Below are 26,711 nucleotides of genomic sequence, written 5' to 3' on the forward strand. Positions count from 1 at the left end.
GATGTCGAATTCCGATAATTACCCTTCATCGCGCCGCCGATTGGTTTCGCTTTCTATACGAGGCTTTGCCGCCGTGTCTTATCGCGCCTGATGACCGTCGGGCTTCTTCTTATCTAGCTTTTTTCCGAATTGAATTTCGCGTCTTTTCAAGGTTTTTGCGACACGTGTGGAACCCGGTTAATTCGGCGAGGAGAAAAGTCTTTTTTGTCCGCGCACGTGTTTTAGTTCAATTTCCGTAAAAACGATAGCTATATGTGCAGGAATGAAACGCGATTTATAATTAATTAGTTAATCGTGCGGCTTATATGGCTTCGGCCAATGGACAGCATCGATAAAATATATTCCGCGACGAAAACAGTATCTGCTATGTAACATCAATTACGATGATGGATACCAACAGTTCCGAGAAAAGCTTGTCGAGTCACTTCTGGAAAAAAAGCTCCTCGAACAAAGCCAAGTTTCCACGTGAAATTCACGATAAAAAAGTGTAGCTCTCGTTATGTATATACATCACAAGCAAATACACCTTCCACGCAATATAATTTGACTCGAAATCGTCGTTGCGTGTGTGTGTTACAGCCTATCTCGCATCTCGGCGCGGCTCACGGGACAGTCAAGCCTCGAATTTGTCAAACGTCAGCAATGAGGAAATCGGCCCGCTCAACTTCAGCGCTCACCCCCGTGTCCGACAAAGGAGAACGTCGAATTTCCTCGAGTTGCCAGGTGAGTATTTATTTTCGGATTCTGCGCGAGAACGCTTGCCAATTTTCAATGCCCAACAAATGGCGTACCGATGTGTCAATTAACCGCGACGTATATTTGCGGTTTGGCATTTTGCGCCGAGAATAAAAGAAGTGACGAATGCATCGGCGGAGGTATATTTTGCATACTGTTGATTTCTGCTCTTGGAGCGTGAAATCATTAGCGTGTCTAGAAGGTAAGTCGTGTACGGTATATAGGTATACAAATACAGAGAGGCAAGAAGTTAATGGTCGGCGCGTAGTTCGAGGGCCGATAAAATCTGGGAAGAAATAGCTCAGATTCTTTTTTTAAAGATACTAAAGAGCCGATAAGACGTAGGAGCATAATAAAGGTGACCTATGAAATATATCGCTGTACGTTATAACCGCGACTTTATCGCACGTGTCAGATCTGCTTCTCGCGTCTGCGTTATTATTAAGGAGTATTACTTTTTTCCCTCGCTCGAATTATTGTTTCACCGCTTCGGAATACCTGCGGAGAGAAAAGCTCACGTGTTTTGCAATAAATAGACGTGCATTGTACAGACGTATGCATATTAAAAATTGTGTACTTTTACCGCGTTGACATTCACGGTGCGGCATAAAATTTCATTAAATTCCATAATCCTCTGTCATTAAATCCTATATACCGAGGGATATAAGCTTCCTTAGGTTTAACGACCTGACCACGTCATAAAAAAGCACTACCAATTTACAATGAGAATAATATCAAAGCAACATTTTCTCCAGCGTTTCGCTCAGTCCCTGTGGCATCAGCTGCCTCTAAAAATAATACGTCGATAATCGCACCCCTAAAAAAAAAGAAGTTGGCCTCGCGTTTTGAGAAGGAAAAATTCACGTTCTTATCGTTCGCAGTTAAAGCGAAATTGACCAGCCTTTACACACTCGCCGATTCTCAAAAGTCCGCTGTAATATCGCGAGTGTACCGATGATATCTGTCCGCACGCGAGTCGAGACCGCCCCAGGAAGATTGATGAATTCGAGCATCGAATTCCCGCGTTACTATATGTGCAGTATAGTTACGCGAATGTTGTCGGCTATTTGCAAGCCAGGAATTTTGAACTGTATACAGCGGTGTGTGTGTGTGTGTGTGTGTGAAGGATGAAAGTGATTCATATCGTTGTGGGTGAATTTTCAGCGCGAGCTTTACAAATGCGGACTTTTGTTTGGACTGAGTACGAGGGATGAGGGGAAATTTGTAGCTGCTTTTGTGAGAAATGTTGGAGAGCGTATTTTAGAGAGATTAGAGTTTATTCGATGATTAAATAAAAATCTCGCGATAAGCGCGCTGACTTTGGTGCGCAGTTCCAAAAATAGATGGATATATGTGGAAAGGAATCTTTTTTTCCTGAATGTTTCAGTGTCATGAGCGCTGCTACCTTGAGATCCTGCCGTTATATTTTTTCTTTTTCTTTTTCTTTTGCTCTAGCTTGAGGTCCTCGAACGTATCCATTTTTCACTATCTTTATACATTTTGCTGTAATAACTCATCGTTTCTGGCCGAAAAGATAACATCGGCTACGTCCAATCGCTGTTCGCATCACACTCGGACAGCTGTGCGATCCATTTTTGGCACATTTCACTCTGTTGGCAGTCAAAATATTACTGTTGCATTTCGGCGATACTCCGTACGTTGAATAATTCGATAGCAAATAAGTGAAAAAGTTTGGATTCACAACGTCACATAGACATTCGGACTATAAAGCCATTATTGTGTTCCGCGTATGCATTTCGAGCAGCTACAAGTCACATATACCTTCAGAGAGGAATCTCTTCGACATAAAAGGCTTGAAACGCCATGTAGAGAGCACAATGGCAACTTTTATTTTCTATCATAGAAAAGTTCACGGCCTCGCTCAGTATCCCAGAAGCACTGCACACAGTGCTATAGAATACCCGACATCTATCCTTTTGTAATTTCGACAAGATTTCGGCTCCGACAATGCTCTTATTTGATGCTTCGTTTTATTCTTGGAAAAAGTCAACGGGTTTAGCATTATTTAAATTTTATTAAATTTCTTCAGTTTTGATAGAGCGACACTATCGCTTTTGATAATGTCGAGCGAGCATGCATGATCGTTTGAACTTCTCGAGTTTCTGGTCAGCGACAACAGGTAGCGCATAGGCACTTTCCTACAACCCTCGTCATAATATGCGAAACGAGTGTACATATAGAGCTGAGTCGACCGTGCTGAAACCGTCTTGTTGGCTTTGCTACTATTGTAATGGCTTTGCAACTATTGTATGTTATACAAAGTTCGTTAACGGCTGCTAATACTTAACTACCAACTGCCTTTCTTAGCGGAATCTCGCCGCACTGCTGTTGCCCGCTTTCCGCGACGAAATCCACGTCAACAGCCATTCCCTCAGCTCTCTCTCTCTCTCTCTCTCTCTCTCTCCCAATCCAGCAGCGGCGCATTTTTCTCATCTATCTCGAGGCCCGCAGCGCTATTCATATTTTTTTTTCCAAGGGACCATAATATACCGCACACATAGATATCTCCATCAGCCGCAGCAGCTCGTGTATAAGACAAAGGCCCCTGGCAGGCGGCGGGGAAAGAAAAAAAAAGAGCAAAGATAAAGGGGCGAAGAATAAAAAAGGAGCAGCAGCAACGGTATGCCGAAAGTGTCTCGAGGATTACGCGCGGCGAGTGTGTCGTTAAGGCTGCCGAGGGACTGAGTGGAAATTATTATCCGAGAGAAGGTTCGCGTGAAAATGGCTCAGGAACGAGGAAAACGTTGGCTGCAGTTTAAACGCCGAGGAACGAAAATTGATTTCTCTCTCCTCGACGGAGTCGCTGCGCCGAGTCTGTTTCTCGCGAGAGCTCTTTTACCAGGGGTTGCTAAACTGCGGTCAAGGACGAATTAAATCCCCGGCGACGAGCTCTTGCCGTATTACCGCGCTTTCTTTTCTCTCACTGCAGAGCTGTTTCTCTTTTGCGACTCTCGAGCAGCGGCTGCAGCTTTTTTTCGATCGGATACGCGTGTACATCTCAACGGAGATAAAGCTTTGTTTGTTCCGTACATCATCCGCAGGAACCTTATCGTCTTAATCGTGTTTGGACCGTAAATTCGAGTGTAAATCAAATTTACATAACGCGTCTTCATTGGGTTTTTCAAAGCCCTTACACAAGCTTATAATCGTCAGTCCGTACCGGGTATAGAAGGCATTAGTACACATGGCATTGCAACGGAACAAGCCTTTCACATCGGCGTGTCGGACTTTTCGCTCGTAAAAAGTTATAATCTCGTTATCGTTATATCCGCGGCGTTTCGTGCACTTCCCCGCCACGTCGATTGCTGTTGTTCGAAAGCTTATATACAGTCTGCAGTGTGTACACGGCTGCGCTTGGGAAGCATAATTATTAGCGGCGGTGGAAGAAGAAACTTTTGTTGCGAAGCCCATCGAGATTGATGAACGTGACTAATGAACTGATTACGGAGTCGGGGGAATCGTATTGATTTTCGTTTTTCTCTGGGTACAATATAGTTCTGTGAACTATCGAACGATAACAGGTCGCGAATATGAATATTTACACGTTTAACGGAGATGAACAAGTAAAAAATGATACACCTCCGGAGCTTCAGTCGCTGGCGACGACGTAAAATTCTTCATGGCTTTTTAATGCCTTCACGCCCTAGAAAACACTTTCATTAGTTACAGTAACTGCAATTGTTTGACACACACGGCGAGCTTTATCTATATTCCGAGTTAACATGCAAAATAGGCTCTCAAACAAGCCGTGCTCTGTAAAGCGTTGATTTTATATATGTGGAAATTCTCGCGCACGCATATTGAACTTTTCAAACTTGCCACTATATAATAGACTGCAGCGCGGTATTTCCGATAAAATTTGAATGCCATGTACGCGCGCTTTTACCAACACCTATTCTTTCGCGCGAATCGATATTCCAAAGTTTAATCTCATCTATAAAGAAATTCCGCGCGATCCTAAACAAGCTGCATATAATACAGAAAAAAAGCTCGATGATACAGCCTCCGGCGCGTCTCTCTCTCTCTAATCGATATTTCATCCGGACGACGACTAAAAACTCGTCCCTCAAGAGGAATTTCGGCTAAGACAAACACGCGCAGCACCTGCGCGCATCTCCCGCTTTCTGCGCAACAACAAAGTCCAGCGCGTCGTCGTCCCCCAGCTGTTTATACTCGCGCGGCGGTACACGTGCGATTTCGTATATTTCACTGTCATCCCCCAGTCCCGCGCATGCGCATTTCCGACGCAGTTTTTTTCTGCTATTCACATAGGTATATACGCGTAGCTTTGGTCCGGCTCCTTTTCTCCCCTGCGATGTCACGAGGGAAGTGGCGCGAAGCCCAGGAGCTTTCGGTCTGTGTGTGTGTGCGTTGAGGGGAGAGCAGTGGCGACGCGCCACAGGTTATCGAATCGATTTCGCGTATAAAGGATTTCGCTGAGCGCTTTTCCACTGCCGGGGGTTCGCTTGCTCGGAGGATCTGATGGTGCGTGATGATGCTTTTGGGAGATGCCGTCGGAAGCTTTTTGCGAAGGAGGAGCGCGTTTGACATTACGAGGCTTCTTTTAGAATCGTATGTACCTCTATTTGCACGGAAAATAAGACGATAGGTGGCGCATACAACTGCAAAGTGTCTAGGCGTTCCAATACCACGGGCAAAAAGCATGTTTTTCCTCATAAAGCTTAAGCACGCACACGTCCGCGGTCCGGGCGTTATAATCCGATAAACCGGAAAATCAACGATCCTCATAAACTCAACTCTCCTCTCTCTCTCTCTCTCTCTCTCTCTCTCTCTCTCTCTCTCTCTCTCTCTCTCTCCCATATCCCCGAATAGCAAAGTTGACTTTTAATACATACTTCATGTCAGGGATTACGAAGCGATTTAGGGTCGACCCGACGAGAGCCCCGACCAGTCTGATGGCGCTGAAATGCTCTCGCGACCATTGTCGCAGCGGCGGATTTGCGGTACTGTTTTAACTGCGCAGCTCTAAACTGAAAATATTGCCCATCTCGTATTCGTTATATCGTTCTGATGTTCCGGCTCGAATTTTGTTTATACGTCCCCCGAAAACGATATAGCTCTCGTAAGAAATAACTCGATGAAAAGCGCCGCAGCAAAAATCAACTCTATCGCTCCACACCCACATAGCAGCCTGATGTTATCATCCTCCATAGTTCAAAGTCAAAAACGTCGTTTGACATCCCTCGGTTATATCGAGCTGCTGGCGTTCGGGCAAATTAAGTGATCGGAGTTGCGCCACGTTTCCTTTGAAGCCATTGATTTCATCATCGTATACACGTCCCACGTATATCGCTGTAGGCTCTTCCGAGTGCGGGAGATGGACGGAGTTACCGGTATGAATACTAATGCGCAATGGAAATATCGCGTTGGGAGGATTAATTATTCCGGACTGGAGGTGGGGTTTACGTAACGTCCAATCTTCCCTCGGACCTAACGAGCTGACGCCGCTGGGCTTACGCGCTCTATATAGCTACCTACTGGCTTTCAATTAAACGGCTCGTTTGCCTCACGCGCGGAGCTCTGTGATTTTTGAATGCTTATCTTACGCCTCCGAGTGAAATAAGCAAGAAGTGCGAAATAGTCGATGAGTAGCGGCTGTGATTTTCTGGCGAAAAACTGAGCATATTGTGCACACTTTCAGCTGTTCGTTTCGAAACATGTCGCGTAAGCTCATTAATCTCGGCGCACGTGTTCATAAATCGATTCTTCTCGCCAAGAGACGAGTATAGAGGGAAAATGAAAAGTGCGCCGAGTGTGTATAGACTCGAGGCTTCGTATATTCGAGGGACGGTCTTAATATCTTGGAAATTGATTTTTCTACCCTCGCCGAGGTATAATGGAGGAGAGATTTTTTTCCTCACGTGGTACGGATGCACCGTATACTCTTCGAAGAAGCTCCGCTTTCAGGTCACAGGTTCGTTTGGGGAAAACTGCGCCAGCACTTCTAGTTTGTTTACGTGCAGCTGCACGAATATCGACTTATTCTCCGCCATAAATCGATTACCCGAGTTATACGCAAATATACGAGTCAGCTTCTCTGCGAAGCGAAGAAAAATTCTACGTGACTCCCGCGAAACTGCAGCGCCAAGACGCAGCGAAAGTTATTCCTCCAGTGTATAGGCACAGCAGAAGCATAAGAAAAAAAAACACACAGTCAGACAATGAACGCGGGGAGAAAAAAGAGCGACGCTGACAATGCTGTCCGTCTTCTCTCTCTCTCTCGAGCTTGCGCGCACGTGTAGAGAATCGAGAAGAGCTTGCGAGGGTCTTCCGGGAAAATTACCCCCACTTTTTTATCTCTCTCTCTCTCTCTCTCTCTCTCTCTCTCTCTCTCTCTCTCTCTCTCTCTCTCTTACTCGTGCGCTCGAAGTGGAAGGAAGCCGTTGTACGTACCAGTCGACTATACACATCGGCGATTCTGCAAATCTACAGTAATGAACGGGGTGTAATTGATTGGATCACGTAGCCCATACAACTGTCTTGCAGAAAATCCAGCTTTTTCTCTCTTCCGCCGATCGATACCGCCGGACGAGGGGTTGCGCGCCGGTGGTTAATTTTTCCGCCGCGAGACAATTGGCGCGAATGATTGGATCGTCGATCTTGCATTGTGCCAGTGACAGGGTCGTTATGGTTTCGCTATTGTTTTATATAAATTATATGACGCGTGTGTACGCTTCGTGCGTCGATGACGAAGTTGTCGTGATCGAGGAATTATAATTTGAGCGGCATATAAATCTCGAAGAAAGAGCGCACCCGGCGCGAATCTTTTCCTCGCGAGACTCGAGATCCCTCGGGTATCCAAGCAATTTGCTAATGGAATTCCGACATCAGATATGGATACGTGTGAACGTTTAACCCTCAGATAAGACACTATCACGGCGTCTTTATTTTTCGAGGGAATCTGGTAATAACGCTGGTTGGTGGAATTATTTCGCAGCAGCTTGACATCAATTAAAGTCACCCCGCACTACGCGAAAGGCGAGAAGCTGAGCAAGAAGCACAGCGCGAAAAAGAAGATCCTCGCCAGAACGTATGTGTCGTTCCTTTGACAGAAGAGCCTACGCTTAAGTGTCCTCGGCCATTAGTCTGCCGTGAAACGCGACCTTCGTTAAACTTGTAGCCAAAGGCTGTCGAGCCTCGTACCTCCCGTTATATTATATAGAACGAAACACTCGATTCCCGGCATGGCACACATTGAGCGGGAAATTAATAGCGATGCATCGAATGCGCTATCTCGTAAAAAAATTCAATCGAGCGTTATCAAGTTAAACTTCGTCGGCGGGAGCTTTCGCCGTAAAAACAGTCGAGGACGGGCGAGACGATGCGAAAGTTGGAAAACGTGGCACTTAGACAGTGTGTGTGTCTGAAACTAATAATGCGAGCGCAGCTATATATACGCTTTTCATTAAAAGCAAAGTTATATACGCGTGTTCGGACGGACAGTTGCACTTTAGAGTGTTCCAGAATCGGTAAATACTGACGCACTCGGCGACGACGCTGTGCGCGCATGTGTCCTCGATTCGAGGGACACGCGCGCGGTACACGATGGCATGGAACTCGTAAGAAGATTATATCGGGCGGTGTGTTGGTGAAAAATGGAGATATTGTGCGAGGGCTTAATTAAAGCAACTTTGCCGCTGTGTATTCAAAGTTCGTTATTAAATTAGCCGAGCATCTTGGGAGATATCAGTTTGAGACTGGTTGGCCCTCGTCGTGTTTCGTATAATTAATTTTGAAAGTTATATGCTCTGTTTAATTAATTTCATCGTAATAAGCATGATTTTTCAAAGAATTACGTCTTCGTGTTGTTTCAGTGCCTGATCACATACGACCGCGAGTCCACAGTCTGCCGGAAAAAGCGTACAATCCTCGAGCGGGAGACGACTTGTACAGACTGAGAGCATTTAGCATAACCCACAAAGGAGTCGTAAATCGAGGCGACTCCATCATCTCAAGACGAAGTAGGAGCAATACGTCCGTTAATAGCAGTAGGTAAGTACACGACATCCTAGAGCTTTAACGAAATTTTAGTGCCATAATTGGCATAATTAAGTAGAATACCTTATTAGTATTTCAAAAGTTGTGGTTCGACCCAGCCCTTCCATACACCAGTGGACAAGCCTCCAGCAAAAATGTTTTTTTCTTTACGACTATAGCACTTTTAGTTTTCGTCTTGTTAACGTATACAACACGACGGCCGTGAACTTTAAATTTGAATCCACTTTATTCGTGATTACGCTTGATGCGGAATTGCCCTCTCAAACAGGCTTAGCTTCGCAATTTATCCGTCCTTCGCTGGAATCTTCCTCGAAACGAATTTCTTCGGCGAGTTCATTTCTGACTCTTGAAACTAAAACTGCGCTTTACTCGAAAAAAAGTTCCACCGGCTAATTATAATCGTTAGAGCATCGCGTATACGTATAATATTATACCCCTTTCAGCCAGCTGGCTCCACTATCGATGAATACCCATTGATCAACCCCCTTGAATAGAGGCACTGCTTGTAATTAATCCTCCATAAGGCATAGACGACATAGTTCGTCTCGACGATTTTTTTTCATTCCCACGATTAGCTCGAAAAACTTCCTCACGCAGGACCGCAGCACCGCGGAAGCATCCGCCGAGGGATTTAGAGAGTGTAAGCGCAGGGGAGTAGCTCGAGCGACGCTTCGAGGGTTCAATATTGACTGAGCGTAGCTGCGCGACCGGATTCGCCTTATCAATATTTGCCAAATTTTCTATCGACTCACCCTCGCGCGATGCGTGTCCCGCTGCTTCCAGCACCTTTTTCTATATTCGGCCCTTGGCGTATACCTATAGCTTGGAAAATACGCGACCCACAGGACGTAGGAGTAGAGAGGAAATTAGGGTGTATACGGCGTGCGGTTCAATCTTCTTGTTTTCGTCGCTGTATGTATAATATCGTCAGAACGGAAATTCGCGTATTTGCCTCGAGTTCCCCTTTATCGGACGGTATACATACGCTTAACCCCGTATGGCTCGTAATACACGGTTTACAACCCTGGGGTTTGCGCGGTTTGACAAGTAGCGCAGCCTCGATTTCGTCAGACCCGTGTGTGTGTGTGTGTGTGTGTGTGTGTGCGTGTACACTATACTCTCTCTCTCTCTCTTCGACGAATTTCGCGTCGAAGAGCTGGGCGAAATCCACTTTATTTATTTAGTATACCGTGGGAGTGATTTACACTTTCGTCCATTTTTCAGAATTACATACACCCTGCGCGGTGATTAATGGCTCTCTGCGGCCGTCGAAAATGATCGATTTTTCTTACCCCCGCCCGCGCACTTTGTCCAATACACCGCGCAGACTTATTGTTCTGTATATAGCATCTTATGCCCTCTAGCTTTCTCGGTGATAACGGAGCAATTATTACTCGTTAAATTAAACTATAGCGACGGGGAAAACTCACGAGCCGCGGAGTCGTAAAAAGCGCATAAGCACGTTTTTATTACTCCGACGAGAGAATGAGCTAGATAGAGACAGAGAGAAGAAAGTAAAGAATCGCGTTTGCTCACCTCGTATTTAATAATTATATCTCTTGGACGGAGCTTCTCTCTCTCTCTCTCTCTCTCTCTCTCTCTCTCTCTCTCTGAAGCCATTTTCCTTCTCGAGAGCTTTCGCCGCCGCTGTTCTATCCTTCTTTTATTCCCTTTGGAGAGCGCAATCGCAGCCTTTCTGCAGCGAACTCCGCCGGCGCCTCTTATACAGTCCATTCACAGAGAAGAATCGAATGCATCTTCTCTTCAAAATATATCGCGGGATTAATGCCCATTGAGAGATAGAAGCTGGCGGCGCTGATGTATCGTAATTTAATCGAGAGAATAACGCGCTGTATTATTTGGGATCTCCGACGTGTATTTTCGCGGCTTCTTTTGTGTCGAACGTAAGACTCGGGGAAAAAGGCGAGACGGAACAATTTCGACGTTACGCAAGATAATATCCTGGAGAAATATGTCTCCGGAGAATGGACGATATTTATCACGACGGCGGCGTATATACGACTCTTAAAAAAAGGAGGGACAAAAGCTCCGTCGTGCAGCTAACGAAGATACACGACTGCGACTTCAAGGCAAATGCGTCTGGGCTTTTGTGTGGACTCTCTCTCACCGCGCCAATTGCTTCGCGCCGACTCTGTCCTATCCGAATAAAAGCTCCGCTTTAATGCGAGCCTTTCTATTATTTCTTTAATTAAATCCAGACCGCCCGTTTCAATTTCGGTGTATTCGTTACAGGGGTGCGTTCTCTTTTCGAATTTATATTGAAAAAACGAGCTGTACCAGCGCAATGTTACGAATACTTATAAGCATAATTTCCTCGTCGGGGAACAACAAATTATGATGAAATACGCCACGGAAAACCGAGCGCAAAGGCGAGTCGAGGACTCTCCTGAATGAATGTAAAAAAGGCCGAGGCAGGGAAAAAAATTTCTCCCTACACACACACACACACATGCGTGTAAATGTTTTTTAGAGAGCCGATTCGCGAAAGCAGCGAAACGTGTTCGCTGACCGAGTCGAGAGGTTTATTCGTCTTGCAATGCATTTTTCGTCGCGATACATACCCAAAGTCTAATTTCTCACTCGTAAACACCACACACATTCCACGAAATTTCGATGAGGTACAGCTCGCTGCACGTAAAGCTGAAATTACGCGATTACATGGCACAAAAGAAGATCGTTATTTACCGAGAGCGCCTTTTTCACGTACGCGCTATTAGAGGCGCGGGCACGTGATTCACTCGTTAACCGGCGGCGATTTATCGCAACACCTCTGTATACGTGCAACTGGAGAGAGATGACGGTTTTTGAAGAAGAAAACAAGAAGAAGTGCGCCGAAACACACGGAGCGACGTATAGAAAACGACGTTTAATCCTCCGGAGGGTATATAGCCCGGCGTCTCGCCGCAAATCTTCTCTTTACCGCGGCTTCCTCCCAATTCTGCGCGCGGCTTTACACACAACTCTTTCACCCTTTCGCGAGCTTTGTTCTATGGTCTTTGAGCTCCTGGCGACTTTGAGGGGTCGGCGTCTAATCCTTAGTTATTTCGGGTTTCGACTGTGTCCATCCGTTCGCTTGCTGTATACTGCGCTGTTTCTCGTTGCGAGCTCTCGGACGGGGCTTGGTTGTAAACATTTTATTTTGGAAAGTTTTTCGCGCTCGTTTTTGTTTGCCGCGAGTGGATTGACGAAATATCGGCGGAGGCAAGCTCGTAAAAAGTAAATCGAAAGGGAAATACAATACTTACTTATGAACATGTATATACCTGTTCGATCAAGCTTTCGTATGTTTTGATAGTAGGAGGGAAATATGGGTGGGGATATAGATTTCGGATAAGGAAAGCGATAGAAAAATTTGCGATTGTTCAAGACCGTCAATTAAAAAGCAAGATTGACAAAGCTTATTATTTCCCCGCAACAACAAATCCCATATCAATTTCCTTGATCTTCGCCCTCGATGTACCTTCTCACCATCTGCAATTTCGTATATCACGTCTCCTCGGCGGATAAACTTCAACGCCACAGGCGTTTGTCGCCCGAAATCGACGCGCGAGTTCGCTCTTTGATATAGACGATAATCTTGTCTCGGTACTTTCTTCCCTCCTTCCAAGGCGCCGAAGTCTCGGTCGTTTGTGTGTTTCCACGACCTACACGTGAATTATGCATGAGTCGCGTGAACTGCGGCGACGTCGAAACTTTTGTCATCAGAGGTGTGCTGTTGGCATGTTGGTTGACAGCTCTATTAACGTTCGATTAATAACATACTGTCCACGAGAATCGGGTTCTTTTTTTCTTCCAATAAGAGATGTGGCCTATAACTGCTCTGAAATTGACAGGTGTGGGGAACGGGTTAATCTCCGCGGGAATATAATGTTTCGGAAGCTTGCGAGTGAGCGACTCGCTGAAGAATGTTCAAAACTGCTATATACGCTGTGCAGTATATAACGCGCAAATTCGGCGGGATAATTTATCGGATGAGGCATTTAAGGGATATAAAGCTGTTAGAGTAGTTAAGCGAAAAAGTTTCGGGACCAACTTCGCTTAACACACCAGCGCGAGCTTTATAACGGCATTTATTGTAGAAGCGATGCACGCAAACAATCGTGGCGAATTGGAACGAATATTGTAAAAAGCTATTGCGTCGTTATCGGAAAAAAGAAAAAAATACACTTCGCCGAGGTTATCTATTCACAAAGTTCGAACATACGTAGTTTTCGATTTTCAAGCTCCGTACGCTTTCGCGCATTATGTATGAACGAGCGCCGCGCAGGAAGTGGCGAGGAAAACTTTGCAAAGCAGAGAACGTCTCTTGGGAAGAAAGTGGGAGAGAAAAAGGGTACGCGCAAGTCGACTGAATTTGCTGTCCGTTCTAAGTCGGCTTAGAAGGGGTTAAGGCTGATTAGGATTTAGAATTCGCTTTGAGTTTTGAATGACGATTAATTTAGTGAATAAAGCTTAAAATTAATCATGCATTTTCCTGTTTTTTTTTTTCATGGTACTGCGAAAGTGCGGTAACAAAGAATACCAGCAAAAAATCAAGTAGGAGCTTGCACTAAGTGCTTTGAAATGAAACTGATTTGTTTGCGTGGGCTTTTATTCATTTCTCCGTTATGAGCGCAGAGTGTGTATAGAGTCGATGATGAATAAGCACCAAAGCTGCAGTGCATTTATTTCGTTCCTCCCGCGAGTGTATTCCTCAAAGAGAAGCTTTTGCGCGATGGATACGGCGAGTTTTCAGTATACGCGAATGTGATTGATGGCTGCGAAAGAGAGAGAGAACTCGTAGTTTCTACTGCGATGATACTGTGTATGGACGCGCGAGTATACTGTAAATTGTAAAGGTTAGGAGGTTGGAAATACCGTGTGTTAACTTATAGGCATTTATTTTCCGTAAAATCGTGTCAGTTAGTAGACATGCTGGTTGTAGCAGGTGATGTGTGCTCGCGATGATAAGTTTGTTTAGACGCGAGCTTCTACGAGTTTCTATTTTCGAAGCGTTGAGAAATACATAAATTACCCTTTGGTATACTTAGGAGAAAAGTTCTTTCTCGCCGTAATTTGCCGGCGCTGCTTTTTGCTATTTTTGTAACAAAGTCGAAAAGTGGGACGGAAATCATCTATCTTGTCTTTATTTTGTTTTTCGCTTGGATTTTATCCTTTTGCCGAAGCTTCGTTTAGGATCTTTGAAATTAAGTTTCTCTTGAATATTAAGTTTAAAAAAAATTGTTGAGCATCAAGCAAAGCTGATTCCGATACGTTACGTACGAGCTAAAAATAAAATCGTCCACGTGAAAAATGTGCTTCTAGCCAACGACCAAAGTGCCAGTTAACTCGCGGCTTAGAGGCAGGCCAGACTTTACAAAGTGCTTAGCGGTAACAAATGACGATGGTTATGGCTCATATTTTATTCTAATGGGCTTTAATTTCATAAATATTAATGCGCTCGCTGTTTTATCGCGACGTTAACGAAAGAATCAAAGCCGCGCTAATGAACTTGGCCGAAGTTCGCGTTCGATACATCAAAGTCCGCCGTTAACTCTGCGAAAGAATATTCCCGGCGTCGGATAATACGCAAAAATTCCAGCGAATATTTCTCGCTTCGACAATTCGATAGTGGGAGAAAGATCCCCCCTCGAAAACATCCACCATGAGCATCGTCATTAGGACTCGAAGACTTTTAACGCCGTCGCGACGCCGTTAATTGGATCGTCGGAGCAATCACCTCCCACGACGGATAACCCTTTTTCCATCGGGATGATGATCCCCGATCTCATTTTCTGCGGAGGCTCTCTTTGTTCTTCGCTGTACACAGTTCTCACTTTCTTTTTCCTCGAGAGAGCTTTTTTATGAGAGGTCTCGGAGAGCCTATCATTTCGCGCGTTATTACCGTTATTGCGCGCGAGACTCGATGATCCGAGAAATTGGAGATTCCTGGGGGTGAACTATGTGTGTGTTATTGGTCCGGGGTCAATCGAGGGTATTGGTCGATTCTTCTTTTGTTTTTTGTTATATAGATCAGAGAAGTTTATCCAAGTATGCACTTGTAATTTTAGAAGTCGTCTGTGCATTTGAAGGATAAACTATGTTGTATAACGACGTAGGTACACTAGCTGGATTTCGAGATATTTCAACATTTTCCTATTGGCATTTACGGGGCATAAATCTTGTATACCGCAGGGTTGGGTTAAATTTTTCTGTAAGTGATGCATCAATGTTTGACATCCCGAGAAAACATAAATTCTCATCATAGACTGTTTTTCGAAACTGCTCTATTCATCACTTTTAAAGTGACGTGAGAGCCAGGGATGACTCACATTGTTTAAGCTACTCTGCGTTTTCTATCATTACTGTATCGAACCGCGAGTATAAAAATATTTTCTTTCAAACTGTGTTAATTACTTTTGTGTCTTCGTCTCGATATTTTAACAACTATTGCAACATTCGAGCACATCCGAACGTTATAAACCACCAGCTAATAAATTTATTGCTTTCGTCCCTGAGGACAATTAAGAAGGACGTTAAAAAAGATTCGACGAGTTTGGATGTAGTTCACATGTTGTGAATTTCAAGTGCCAATTGGCAACGTTTCCCTTTCATCAAACATGTGTATTGAAATTTACTCGCATCATAGAACGTTTTCAATTAAAAACATCGATCCATGCTGCTTTCCAACCTCTTTATTTTCAACAATATTTTTTTAACAAATTCATACAAATAGAAATCTTAACTTACGACAAGTAGGAAACTTACAATCAACAGCCTCTTTACACCTAGCCGAGTGTATTTTTAACTCTTTTCTAAACATTAGAATTCGTTTTCGACACGTCTTTCGTACAAAAAGAAAACACACACATAATTATATAAAGTCGTTTACCCCAAAATACACCGCGGAAAATCGCAACGTAAATGTTATCTCAAGCCCAAATATTTGCCTATACATTGATCCGCGCGCATTTTTCCCGAACAAAGGAGAAGAAGCGTGTATAACACTAAAGAGCTAAAAGTCTAATAATAAAGTCAGCCCCTCGCAACGAAGACCTCGAAATACACAAGTCAGTGCTCAGCAGCCGTGTAAACCGCGGGAACGTGCGAACAACAGCTGTCCTAATTAAACGAGCCGAAAAAGTTGAAAAAAAGCTGTTGGCGATAATAGTTGTCGTCGAAAATCAAACAATGTAAGCAGTGCAGCTGTGGGTGATAAATACCGGGACAAAAGGAATTATTATTCGCGCGTGCCTCTCTCGCTCGGTCGTCGCTTGGAAAACGTCCAGATAGCGATCGATCCAGAGAGCCTAACATTCCGTGTTCTCCTTTTCGCACGCTTTCGCACATCGTTTTGCTGTCTCTCGAGATTTCGTTGAGAATTTTGTTGCCGTTGTTGATATGCATATCAAAATAAATAACAGATTTTATTTGCCCTAGCTAAACACGTTTGACGGTATCACTAGTCCGTCGACAATATTTTTCGAGTCAATATGACGGAAAGCTTATTGAGAAACAAGAGAAACCAAAGCTCGACATCGGTTCGGGAGCTAATTTTTTCCCAAAATTCCCCAGCCGTCCCAGATTCGCCGAAAAAAGATTTTGCGGTAAGACGAGCGGCGGCGCAGGTCAAGTGAATTCGAGTAAAGCTCTTCTCACTTCCCGCACAGATCGAGGCTCCGATTCCCAAGCTCTATTCCTCGTACTCGATCTCCTCCTCGACTTCCACCGACTTGTGCGATCTCATCGAGCTGGAGGTGACGGTTTTGATGGATTGCGACGACTCGATGACCGACTTGCTCTGCACGCTCTGCGTCTTCGAGGAAGTCTTCACCGACTGCGAGAGCGCCGTGATGTTGGCCGAGTCCGACAACTGCTCGACCAGGCTCTGGGCGTTGTCGTTTACTGTTGACGAAGGATTGTCGGAATTATTTTTGGATTCGTTAATTATAATTGATGGGATCGATTAATTTGAACAATAATGAAGTGAAACCTCGGAATGCCGGTGTTTATTTTTTAACGAGGGGAACGTACATTTTATCGAGGAATACCGCACGGAAATAAGCCGATCGAATTTCCATTCAGTTCTGGCAATATTCAGATTAATTATAATAAACTCGAGTGTAAATTAAAATACAAGCATAAAATATCTGCCCTGATCAGCAGTTTGATAGTCAGTATATATTGCATAAAATAACGCGACGCGTGTTTGAAAGTGCGCCGTTAAAAGCTCGAAATCGAATTACACTGCAAGCCGCAACTTCACCTCGTGTATGAAATGTAAACAAAATGGAAACACACTCACCCTTAGCAACTTCCATTTTGAACTCGTTTACAACCTATCTCACACCTCTTTCTCTATCGAAAAAGAAACTCGCGACACCGTTTAATGTCTCTGCCTCAGAACGTGTTCTACTAGCAGCGAAAGCTCCGCAAGCTCGAAGTGTTGCGCGTTAAACCGTCAGCTAGACTTTGCCGGGAGAAGTGGCCGAGCGTCGCTTAATAGCTTCTCCGTCGGAGCCGACTGGTGGGGGGATGTACGAAAAGCTCTCGCGTGGTGGGAAGAGAGGCCGAGACGCGCGGCGACGAGAATTTCCGAATTCCTCGCGTGAGTCAATGATCTCGGACTTTTTCTTTTTCTCGAATCGTGATTCAGTCGAGAATCCGACCTCGTTCGGTCTTATTGGAGGCTTGTTTCTCGGGCAGTTTGACGAGAGCGCGACACTTCTAGGAGGGAAGGGGGCGGATTATTGCGCCTTTTATGGCGGAGATTATTGGCTAACGGACGATGATTTCGGTGATGGCTATACGGGGCTCGGCTTCCGGGGATATTAAAAATGTTGCGTTAGGGGGGGTCGGAGTTATTGCGAGGAGAGGGAATTTATTGCCCTTTTTCGTGGTTTCGGCGCCTCGGACGTTTCGAAACGTTCTCTCAGCCGGTGAGTTAAGTTTTTTTCGTTGCTGATGAGTCATTTACATAAGTGATGGGATGTGCAAGTTTATTTGTTTTCCGACGAGAGATTCGGCTGAGTGACGGGGGAACTATTTCTATAAACGTGTATAGATATAGTTTGCATATTCCGACGGTTCGAAAGGAAAAAAATTCTCACACCCCGTCCTCATTATGCGAGGGAATATTTTCCAGCTATATGCAGATTCTCTTTCAGGCGCGCGCGCGGTGCATTTGCATGAAAAATAAAATAAGAGAAAGATCTTTTGAATCATATCGCGCAGGACAATGGAATAACCGCGAAGGATTATGCATCTCGGATTTGAACCTCTCGATATGCGGCAGACTCGTAATCTTCGGCATTGTAGCTTTGCACGAGATGACCCACTGCTAAAAGTCTTCAAGGATATATCCGTGAGTTTATCTCGAGTAATCTGCTGATAAAGTAGGATGAGTTTAATTAGCGCTTAAAATCCTACGGATCTCTAAAACCTTTGGTCAAATTTATTCGAATCGGACGAGCTTCGCCAACTTCGAGCATAATTAGTTTGGTTTCCGCCTCAGTCGCGAATTCACGACTGATGGAAATCATTGGAAACTTTTGAGAAAGCGAATTAAATACATTTCGCCGCTAGGAACTTGATCATAAAAGTCCGGATTATGTCAATCGCGAAGTTTACGCAATTAATACACGCTTCAGCGAGCTTTTCGTTACATTGAAACAATTTACACGACTCGCTATATCAAAAGCAGTGTTTCCTCACGTCCGGATACGCTATTCGCGAAATTGGATGGCAAAAAAAGAGTCCTGATTTTCGCTAAAACCGAACTTTCCTGATAAATCGGGAAAGCTCGCACTAGAGCCGAGTGAGACAATGTAACGGACTTTCGCACTTCTTTAGAATCTGGAAAACTTTCCCCGATGTTACTATCGACGCCGTCTCAATGTTACGAGTTCGAACAGCTCGCAAAAAAAGTACAGCTTCTCGGATCAATGCACTTCAACACACCCCCTATACACGAGAGCCTCGTGTAGACACTAGAGGCGAGGAAAAGCCCTTGATTTTTCCAATTTGCGAGCACGCCCAAGAAGAAATTACTCATTACACGCGCGCCAGGAATCCTCTCAACGTCTTCTTGGCGCTTGTTGTGTGGGATGATGAGAGCAGAGCCGTTTCGACGATGCCGAGGTAAACTTTCTGAGCTAACGTTACTTCGAAGCGAGCTTTCTCGAGAGAAATTTCACGTCGATGTATCCGAAGCTTTGACGCATTTGTTGTGAATTTTCCGGAAAAACGCACATGTACAGGGATATACGAGAGACAAATCGTTAATCAAGCGCGTCGAGAGAGAAAGGAAAACAAAAGACGGACGAGCTTTTCGTAAGCTCCGCTGACGAATTGAGGTCTAAAAAAAGCAGCCCGACTCACACACGAAGTGTGTATGTTTGGGGGTCATCGTCGCGTCGTCGCGCAGTCACCGTCGTATTTCCGTCGTCTAGCAGCACTTTTTTCACGCCACTGCTGTGTTTGTGCGTGTCTGTGAGTCACGTTTCGAAATTTTCGCGCCAATTCTCGATGAAACGACTTTTTCTCCGATTTTAGGAGGTGAGCCAGAGTTGATGATAAATACATTCTCTCTCGCTCTCTTGGGGAGATTCATTCTGAGCTTGCGGCTCTATAGATCGTCACGTCCTCGAGGATAAATTATGCATGCGCTAAATTAATTTGTCCTTCTTCCCTGAATTCTGCGTCCCTTTTATCTGCCTCGCGAGCGCGAGGTTGCGAAATTGTACGTCTTCTTTCTTAAAAATGTAGCTTGATTAAATTCTGTTTATTCATATTCATTTACATTCTTTTCCAATTCAAATTCGAAAGCTGACAGGTGCCAAATCGTTTTTGGCGCCTTTTACTAATCGAGCCCAAAGAATAAATTTATACAACACGTTTCCTTTGCCTTTTTCTTCACAAAACCATTCATTTCAGCCTAACCCAATGCTGTCTACCCATCAGGCATTAAATTTCTTCCCGACGCCTCTCTTTTTCATTCCCTCCGTCCCATTCATCAACACAGCAATCAGCAAGTTTACAAGCCACGCGATTCCCATCGTTGTCCGCAACACACCGCTGTACACTCCAGAATAAGAAGGCGTCGGCTAAAACCGAGAGAGGAAACGACTGCGGCTACGCGATAACGGATGGGAGAGTGAGGGAGAACAGTAGGTCTTTTGTAAATAGACCGAGGCTCCGGTACATAGGCGGAAGGTAAGACGTAAATCTATTCCCGGCGCGTCAATGTCGAAGAGACCACTCTTACTCCTCTTCTATATAGTACTCGCTTATTCCCGAGCCTCTGAATCTCTCGGATATGGTCGGTAGTATAATGGTTTTTCATTTCATCAATTATTTAACGACACGGACTGAATAAAAAAGGAACTTATATAGTACGAGCGAGAGAATGCAGTCGCAAATTAACTGCCAGAGGTTTCGCCGCTTACGAAACTCATCGCATTCCTCGCGTCTGTCTATTCGGGGAAAAGCGATTGTTAGTGTTCGGTGCCTCTAAATTTATATACCCAGAGTCTATTATTCGCAGAGGGCCGAGAGCTATAATGCCTTACAGACTTTCGGAAAATAGCCAAAAGCTCGCGCGCGTTATCGATTCGCCTTCGCGATTCTATATAATTCGCGCTCATTGCTCAGACGTGACTAGAGCGAATTACCCGAGAATTTACCAGGCTAATCTCGCGTAGATCTCTCTCCTTCTCGCAGGATTTATTAAAAAAACCCTTCGAAAAGAAGAAGAAAAAAAGATCAACGTAACAGTTCAGGTGAGGGCCGCTCATTCGCTAAGTAGTCCAAGCCCTTTTTGCCGGCGCTATCTCCTCTATCCCGAGCCATTCTTCTCTAGAAATAAACGCGCTCGACGACACGTATTCCCGCTATGCATAGCGCGAATATTTCTCAGCTATACGTGTACGCGGTTTCCCTCTTTCCAGCATTTGCGTGCGGACGAAAGATCCTTTGGATTATCGCGAGAACAATGCGAGACTTGAAGCTTCGCTCGTTAAGAAATACATTACTGCAGCTTCGCGTGTTCATTAAAAGAGTAGTTTTTGAGTTTTCGATATATTTCGAAGGTTGTGTATTTGCGATGAAATTTGTGCGAAGCTTTCGGACTGATAAGCGTCGTCAAATTAGTCCACCTTATCAACCCGATTCGAATCTCCCGACACTGGTCAAAGATCATTTGAATTATCGAGGGGTGAACAATACGGGCATCGCAGCGGGTGTATACTATGGCTACTCGATACGTGCCCGACTGGACGGACCTAAAGATTATATCGGCTCAGTGGCATGTGGCGGGTGGGGAGAGTCGTTAATTATGCGCGCATACTCGACTATTTGCCTGTCATTTGAATACAGAGAGTTCCCAAGTTCGACGAGTAATCCTTAGGTTGCTAGAAGCGACACGATTGTTTTTCTCGAACTTTTTCTTGCGATTTTCACCAAAAATAAATTTTGGACGAAGTACGTGTCGTTATAATGATATTAGGCATTCCGAAATGCGAAATTGGATGAACCGATTAGTTCTCGCCGCTTTTTCTCCAACGTACCAGAGCCCGAGTGTTTTCCATTAAATCACCGTCACGTTCGTTTAAAGCCAAGCAGTTTTAGTGTAACTACAAATGAATAGCATTAGAGAGCTAAATTACATTACTATCCTCTAGAGCTCTCCACTATAGCCGCAGCAACTACATACAGCTATACCTGCAGCTTTCAACTTGTTACTGCGGCGACTGAAGCTGGACATTTTAGGTTTTTCTATTAGAATTTATCGACATTTAAACTGCTGCAACCACTTGGCCCAGTAATTACCTCAGGAATTCAAATCGAATTAATGAAAAAAAAAATTAATTCTCCGGCTTTCGGAAATTTATGTTAACCTCATTACCCAATATTCTAATCCGCAACAAAGTTCGCGCAAATCATCACCCGCGCAATTCGATGATGACCTAAATCGAGGAAGTATTTAGCGCTTGCGGAAATCTTTTCATCGTTTCGCAACTTCTCGGCTCTTGAAAGGGAAATTAATTAAGCGTATAATTGATTCTTCTAATCTAACCTGTAGGGCTTGCCGCGCCTTGTGATTGATTTGCAGATGCAAGCCGAGGAAATTTTAACGAGCTTGCGCGAGAGCTTTTCGCGTGCGGACTCGAGCCGTATCGCAAATCACGAGATTATCCGCAGAAAGAGCTTGGAAATTATATCGTGCTGTTGCAATTTTTTTTTTTTTTTCAGGAACGCGCGTATCTAGCTTTGCCATCTTTTGTTACAGTAATGACGATATCAACGGGGTTTCTTTTTTAATTTATTCGGACATTTCGAGTTTCGAATTCTATTTTTCGTCTAAATTGAGATTTTTTGCGCGCGACGGGATCGAACGCTTTTTTTCCCTCCTCGATCTAATCTATTCATCCGCGCATGGATATAGGTTTTTATTCGTTTTGCCTATAAAAGCTTCTAGGAACAAAGGACGGAAAATAAGTAAAATAGCAACGGCTCATCGGATTCATTAACGCTGTTATAACGAAGATTTCGCTAAACCCGAAGAAAGCGATATCCTATTATAAAATCTGATAATTCCGCAGTAAACTGTTATAATTAGATTTTAATTATTTAAACGACACTATGAAAGTTCCTTATTTCTCATCAAAAGGGAGCTTACCACGTTGAATTTCATAATCGGGATCCCAAATTGCTTCACTTGCTCGTTACATTCTTTTTACACTCTTCGCTTGCAGAACAAAGAAGAACACTGACTTCCTGAATCGAGAAACGGAAGAAAAATCTGACTTATCCATGACTCTTTCTTATTTCATTTCCCAGAGACCGTATCTTTGAAAAACTCGATATAAGACACCATTACTCCCTTCGGACACACATGTGCCCTGCGGAAGATAGTGAAAGCGCAAAGGAGGAAGTAGGCCGCTGATAAAGAAAGCGAGAAAGGGTGAAGCGAACCGTCATTCTTATTTCGCGCTTTGATCGAGCACGAGCTTTATTGTGCTTTGCCTCCATCGCGTGCACGGACATCAAAAGGGAGCCAGAAAGGGATATGCGTGTTCAATTATCAATCAGATTGCTGGTCAGCGCGGTGATGTAAAAGAAGCTTTTCAAAAGCTCTGCGCATAAGAGGGCGAATTTTTTACGGCGATGAGTTTTCATTTAGCTTTTTCAAAATGTTTTTAAAAGTTTGTACGCTTTGGTCTCAGTACTTTCGCGACACTGAATGAAATATCAGTTTTCAAGCTGTACTAATTGGAATACGCCATTAAAAGTATTATGTACGTATAAGAGAAGATAAACATATTTAATCGAGTGTATAAAGCGTCAAAATATAAATGTATCATTTATCGATGTCGGATGCTGGCGTCGATAAATACGATCAAAAATAAAACTTCGTAAACTCGCGTCGAAACTGCACAACGTGCGATCATAAAAATGCGCTAAAAAGCCGGCTATACGATCGCCGTTTCATATAAACATTTCCCCCTCCGTCTCTTACCCAGATTAATTGCCCGCAGGCTATTCGGCTACGGGAGGCTGAAACTTGTGTTGCGGACTGTTCGACGCAGGAACTTCCGCTAAAGCTTTGCCTCGAGCTCTCGAATCGCCTTATTAATTTTCCCCGCGCGAAGTCGTGCGGCACAAGAGGGTGAAAGAAAACAGCCTTACTACTATGTACTACTACGTATAAAATCAGTATTCGACGCGAGAAAACCGACCAAAGAAATTCGAGCTTTCCGTTCGCGTGTTCTTCAAATTAATCGCAGCGTGTTCTCTGATTTTTTCAACAAAAAAATAATCTACACTTCTTAATTGCTAGCCCAACATTATTCCACACTTAAGAACGCAGAGCTTGCGGTATATGAAAGGATAAAACACAGCAGCAGCCGCAACGGACTATTCAAGTCTCGCGCGCAAAGAGAGGTGCGCACTTGTCTTGTGCTTTTTCACAAAGGCACGCACGCGTGTAGCTACGTGCGCGCGGCTCCTAATTGCTGCCGTAATTGTAGCAATCCGCTCCGCTTGTTAGATTTTTCGACGAGGACTTTTTTTCTTCCTCCTACTCCTGCGGGACAGAGAGAAACAGGTAAATAGAATAAAGCTTTTCTTCGCTCATTCTATGCGCGCGACGCGGCTGTCTGGCTCTCTCTTTCTATGGTTTAGTCTTGAACGAGGTCGTCGTCAAGCTGAATTATTGAAACGCGATATGCGTTCATTTTTAATGGGACTTGGCCACACACCAGACGTTGAGTTTGCGGGCGAGTGATTTTTGAAAATGAGATGTGCGAACGCTGATGTAGGCGTTGATTAATTAACGAGTTTGTTTTTATTTTTTGCCTTTGTACTCGTTGTTTGCAGGTATACTCGAGTAGTCTCGATCATTTGATGCTGGTTTTTGCGCGTATACGGCGAGCTTGCGGAGCTTTCCTTCTCGTTTTATCCCGACCCAGTTTTTCTCGACTTCGCAGGACTGAAAAACTGCGCGGGGCAGAAAAAAATATCGATTTTCAGAGTTTAGCGTATTTCTAACCGGACTATATGTGCACTGGATGATGATGAAAATAATTCATTGATAAATTTCGCGGCGATGTAGGTTTATTCCTACCAAAGTTTTGTTTAATTTAGCAGACTCCGCTGGAAGCCCAACACGCGACGTTTTTCAATTTCGAAAAAACGCGCGCAAACGAAAAGTCAAAAGACTGTCAGATTCAGCCTCAATTTCCGTCCCAAAAAAATCATCCCTCTCAATCCCCTGAAAATTTGAAAATTCCATCCCTGTCTACCTATGACCTTCCCCTCGTTTAACGTGCATTAACGAATTCATTTGTCCGCGAGCGTAAGCTCTGCTTCGGCGGGTTACGCAAGCCCCTTCATTAGCACGCGTGCAAATCCCCGACGGGATACATAATAATCCATAGGCCTTTCATAATGAGAAGATTTTTTCTCCCCCCCCCCCCCTTTGGCCAGGTTACGCGACGCGGGACAACAATAATTACGTAACCCCGCTTTGAAACGCACAAAATGACCGTCGCGTCGCACACGCGTACACCTTCATAAATATGCATCCTGCGCACCCTCGAGGAATTCAATCGCTGCGCGTCGCGAATAAGCTCTATGCAAATCGTTCAAATTTCGCTCACATTTTTGCGCGCATAGCTCGCGTGGAATTGAACGATTTTGTAAAGAAGACTCGTGATACTCGCGGCGGTCACCCCGCGTTTAACTTCAAAAGCTCTGCTGTGTCAATATACCCTCGTGCGCGTTTGTGGGCTTAAGCAAAAGCCATTAAGGGGAGGAACGTCAAACACTTTATTAGCTTAATAGCGTTGGGGCGCGCGCAATCTCTGCTATTGCAATAAACAACTATATTCATTAGCCCAATTACGAATTCCCCGATCGCAAGCTCGGATTATACGAAGCTCCTTTGGCGGGAATTTTGAAAGAATAAAATCTCATGGTTCGTTTCTTTGTTCTTGTCTGTTCACACAGAAACAGCAACGTGTCGGGCGAACGATCGCCGTTCGAGGGCAGCTGCTGCAGTGGTCAGGGCGTCGCAGCCGACAGCACCGAGAGCGAGGGAGAGGAGGTCACGAAATACCGGGTCGTGCTACTCGGCGATTCCGGTGTCGGCAAGACAGCCTTGGTATCCCAGTTCATGACCAGCGAGTACATGAACACCTACGACGCCAGCCTTGGTAAGTTGGGTAATTGAGCCTTTTTATCATCGTTCTCTTTGATGTGGATGACAGATTTTATCGGGAGACGCATGCGGATAAGGTTTGTTGAAAAATCGAAAGGAAGTAGTGTGCGCTGATTCGCTTATAGTCTGTAGAAATTTATGCTTTTTATGCGACAACGTAGAGTGTTTCGGACGTAACCGAGGGCTGCTAGGGATAAAAGCAAGTGCGACGTAATTATTCTTTATCAATAATATATTCTACCCATTGGTAGTTTTAGCGAACGTTTCTCCGTCATTTGGCTCTCATATGCGCGAATCGACAAGGCGATTCGTGGCTTCGGGCCAGTACGGTTAGGAGTTATTTTATAATCATTCCTAGACTGCCACGACCCCCTCTAGGAGTTTTACTCCGCGGATTTTGAGAGTCACTTTCAGTGCGGAGAGGCTAAAGGGCTGATCTGTGACTACCAAGCCAGAGATTCGAGTGGCGGGAGGCGTTCGCGTGGGCACATGACTGCGTGTGTATAGCTATAGATATAGAGGAGCGCGCGCACTGTTTCGAGTCCCTTCGGTAGTCCTCGGGAAAGCGTCTTTGTTTTAGCGAGCCCGAGTTTTCGGCGGTGTTTAATGAGTAGAGCATCAGTTCTCGGCGACAACTTGTGAGAGAAGCTCACACCAGGACCTGATCGTTAGGAGATTTCAATAAAGTCATAATATCTGATCAACAATGATTTCAAAGTTTATTTTTGAACCTTAATGTAGTCTTGTCCCATACAATTTTTGTTGATTGAATATATACACGTTTATTTCCACGAGTGTCCTCACGCGGCGTGAAATTCACTTGGCTGACAGCGTTCGTGATTGCGTCTCGTGACATTTTTTTTTCAAACGCAAAAGCGCGAGATGTAATAAATTCCATGACGCTTTGATCCTGAGCAATGATTTCTTTTCGTCTCTTTGAAAGCTGCTTTCAACCCCTTTCGTTTTCCCAAGCAGCCGCTATATGTATAGAGGACGCCTAAGTAGTAGCTGCGGCTGTTTATATTTACATTAGACTCCCACGTAGTCGTTACCGAAGTTTCAAGCGCGAGTATGACTTTATCTTCTGACTTTCGGATGGCTCGGAGAAGCCAGGAGAAGCGGAGGTCGATAGGTCGACGTGTAATATCTATTGAAATAGGTTGAATTTTTCTAATACGATCGGCTTCGCCTTTATGAAATTATCATAATTGCAATA

General features: G+C 44.5%; 1 protein-coding gene and 1 long non-coding RNA gene across 3 annotated transcripts in view; one reads left to right on the plus strand and one right to left on the minus strand.

The window, feature by feature from the left end:
• Positions 1 to 26,711, plus strand: part of LOC100119620 — a 43,363-nt gene that overhangs the window by 4,401 nt on the left and 12,251 nt on the right. Inside the window, exons 4-6 of one of the 2 annotated variants that reach the window (XM_016982427.3) lie at positions 580 to 723; positions 8,592 to 8,769; positions 25,285 to 25,499. In XM_016982427.3, coding sequence (XP_016837916.1) covers positions 580 to 723; positions 8,592 to 8,769; positions 25,285 to 25,499 — 537 coding nt within the window. The remainder of the gene's footprint in view (positions 1 to 579; positions 724 to 8,591; positions 8,770 to 25,284; positions 25,500 to 26,711) is intronic. The other variant, XM_008206820.4, reaches the window with a different exon arrangement.
• Positions 15,451 to 17,339, minus strand: LOC100680264. The gene is made up of 2 exons (XR_512104.4): positions 17,081 to 17,339; positions 15,451 to 16,680 (listed from the first exon to the last, which is right to left on the minus strand). It is a non-coding gene; the product is annotated as an uncharacterized LOC100680264 (long non-coding RNA).

The sequence above is a fragment of the Nasonia vitripennis genome, chromosome 2 (assembly GCF_009193385.2).
Source record: "Nasonia vitripennis strain AsymCx chromosome 2, Nvit_psr_1.1, whole genome shotgun sequence".
NCBI lineage: Eukaryota > Metazoa > Arthropoda > Insecta > Hymenoptera > Pteromalidae > Nasonia > Nasonia vitripennis.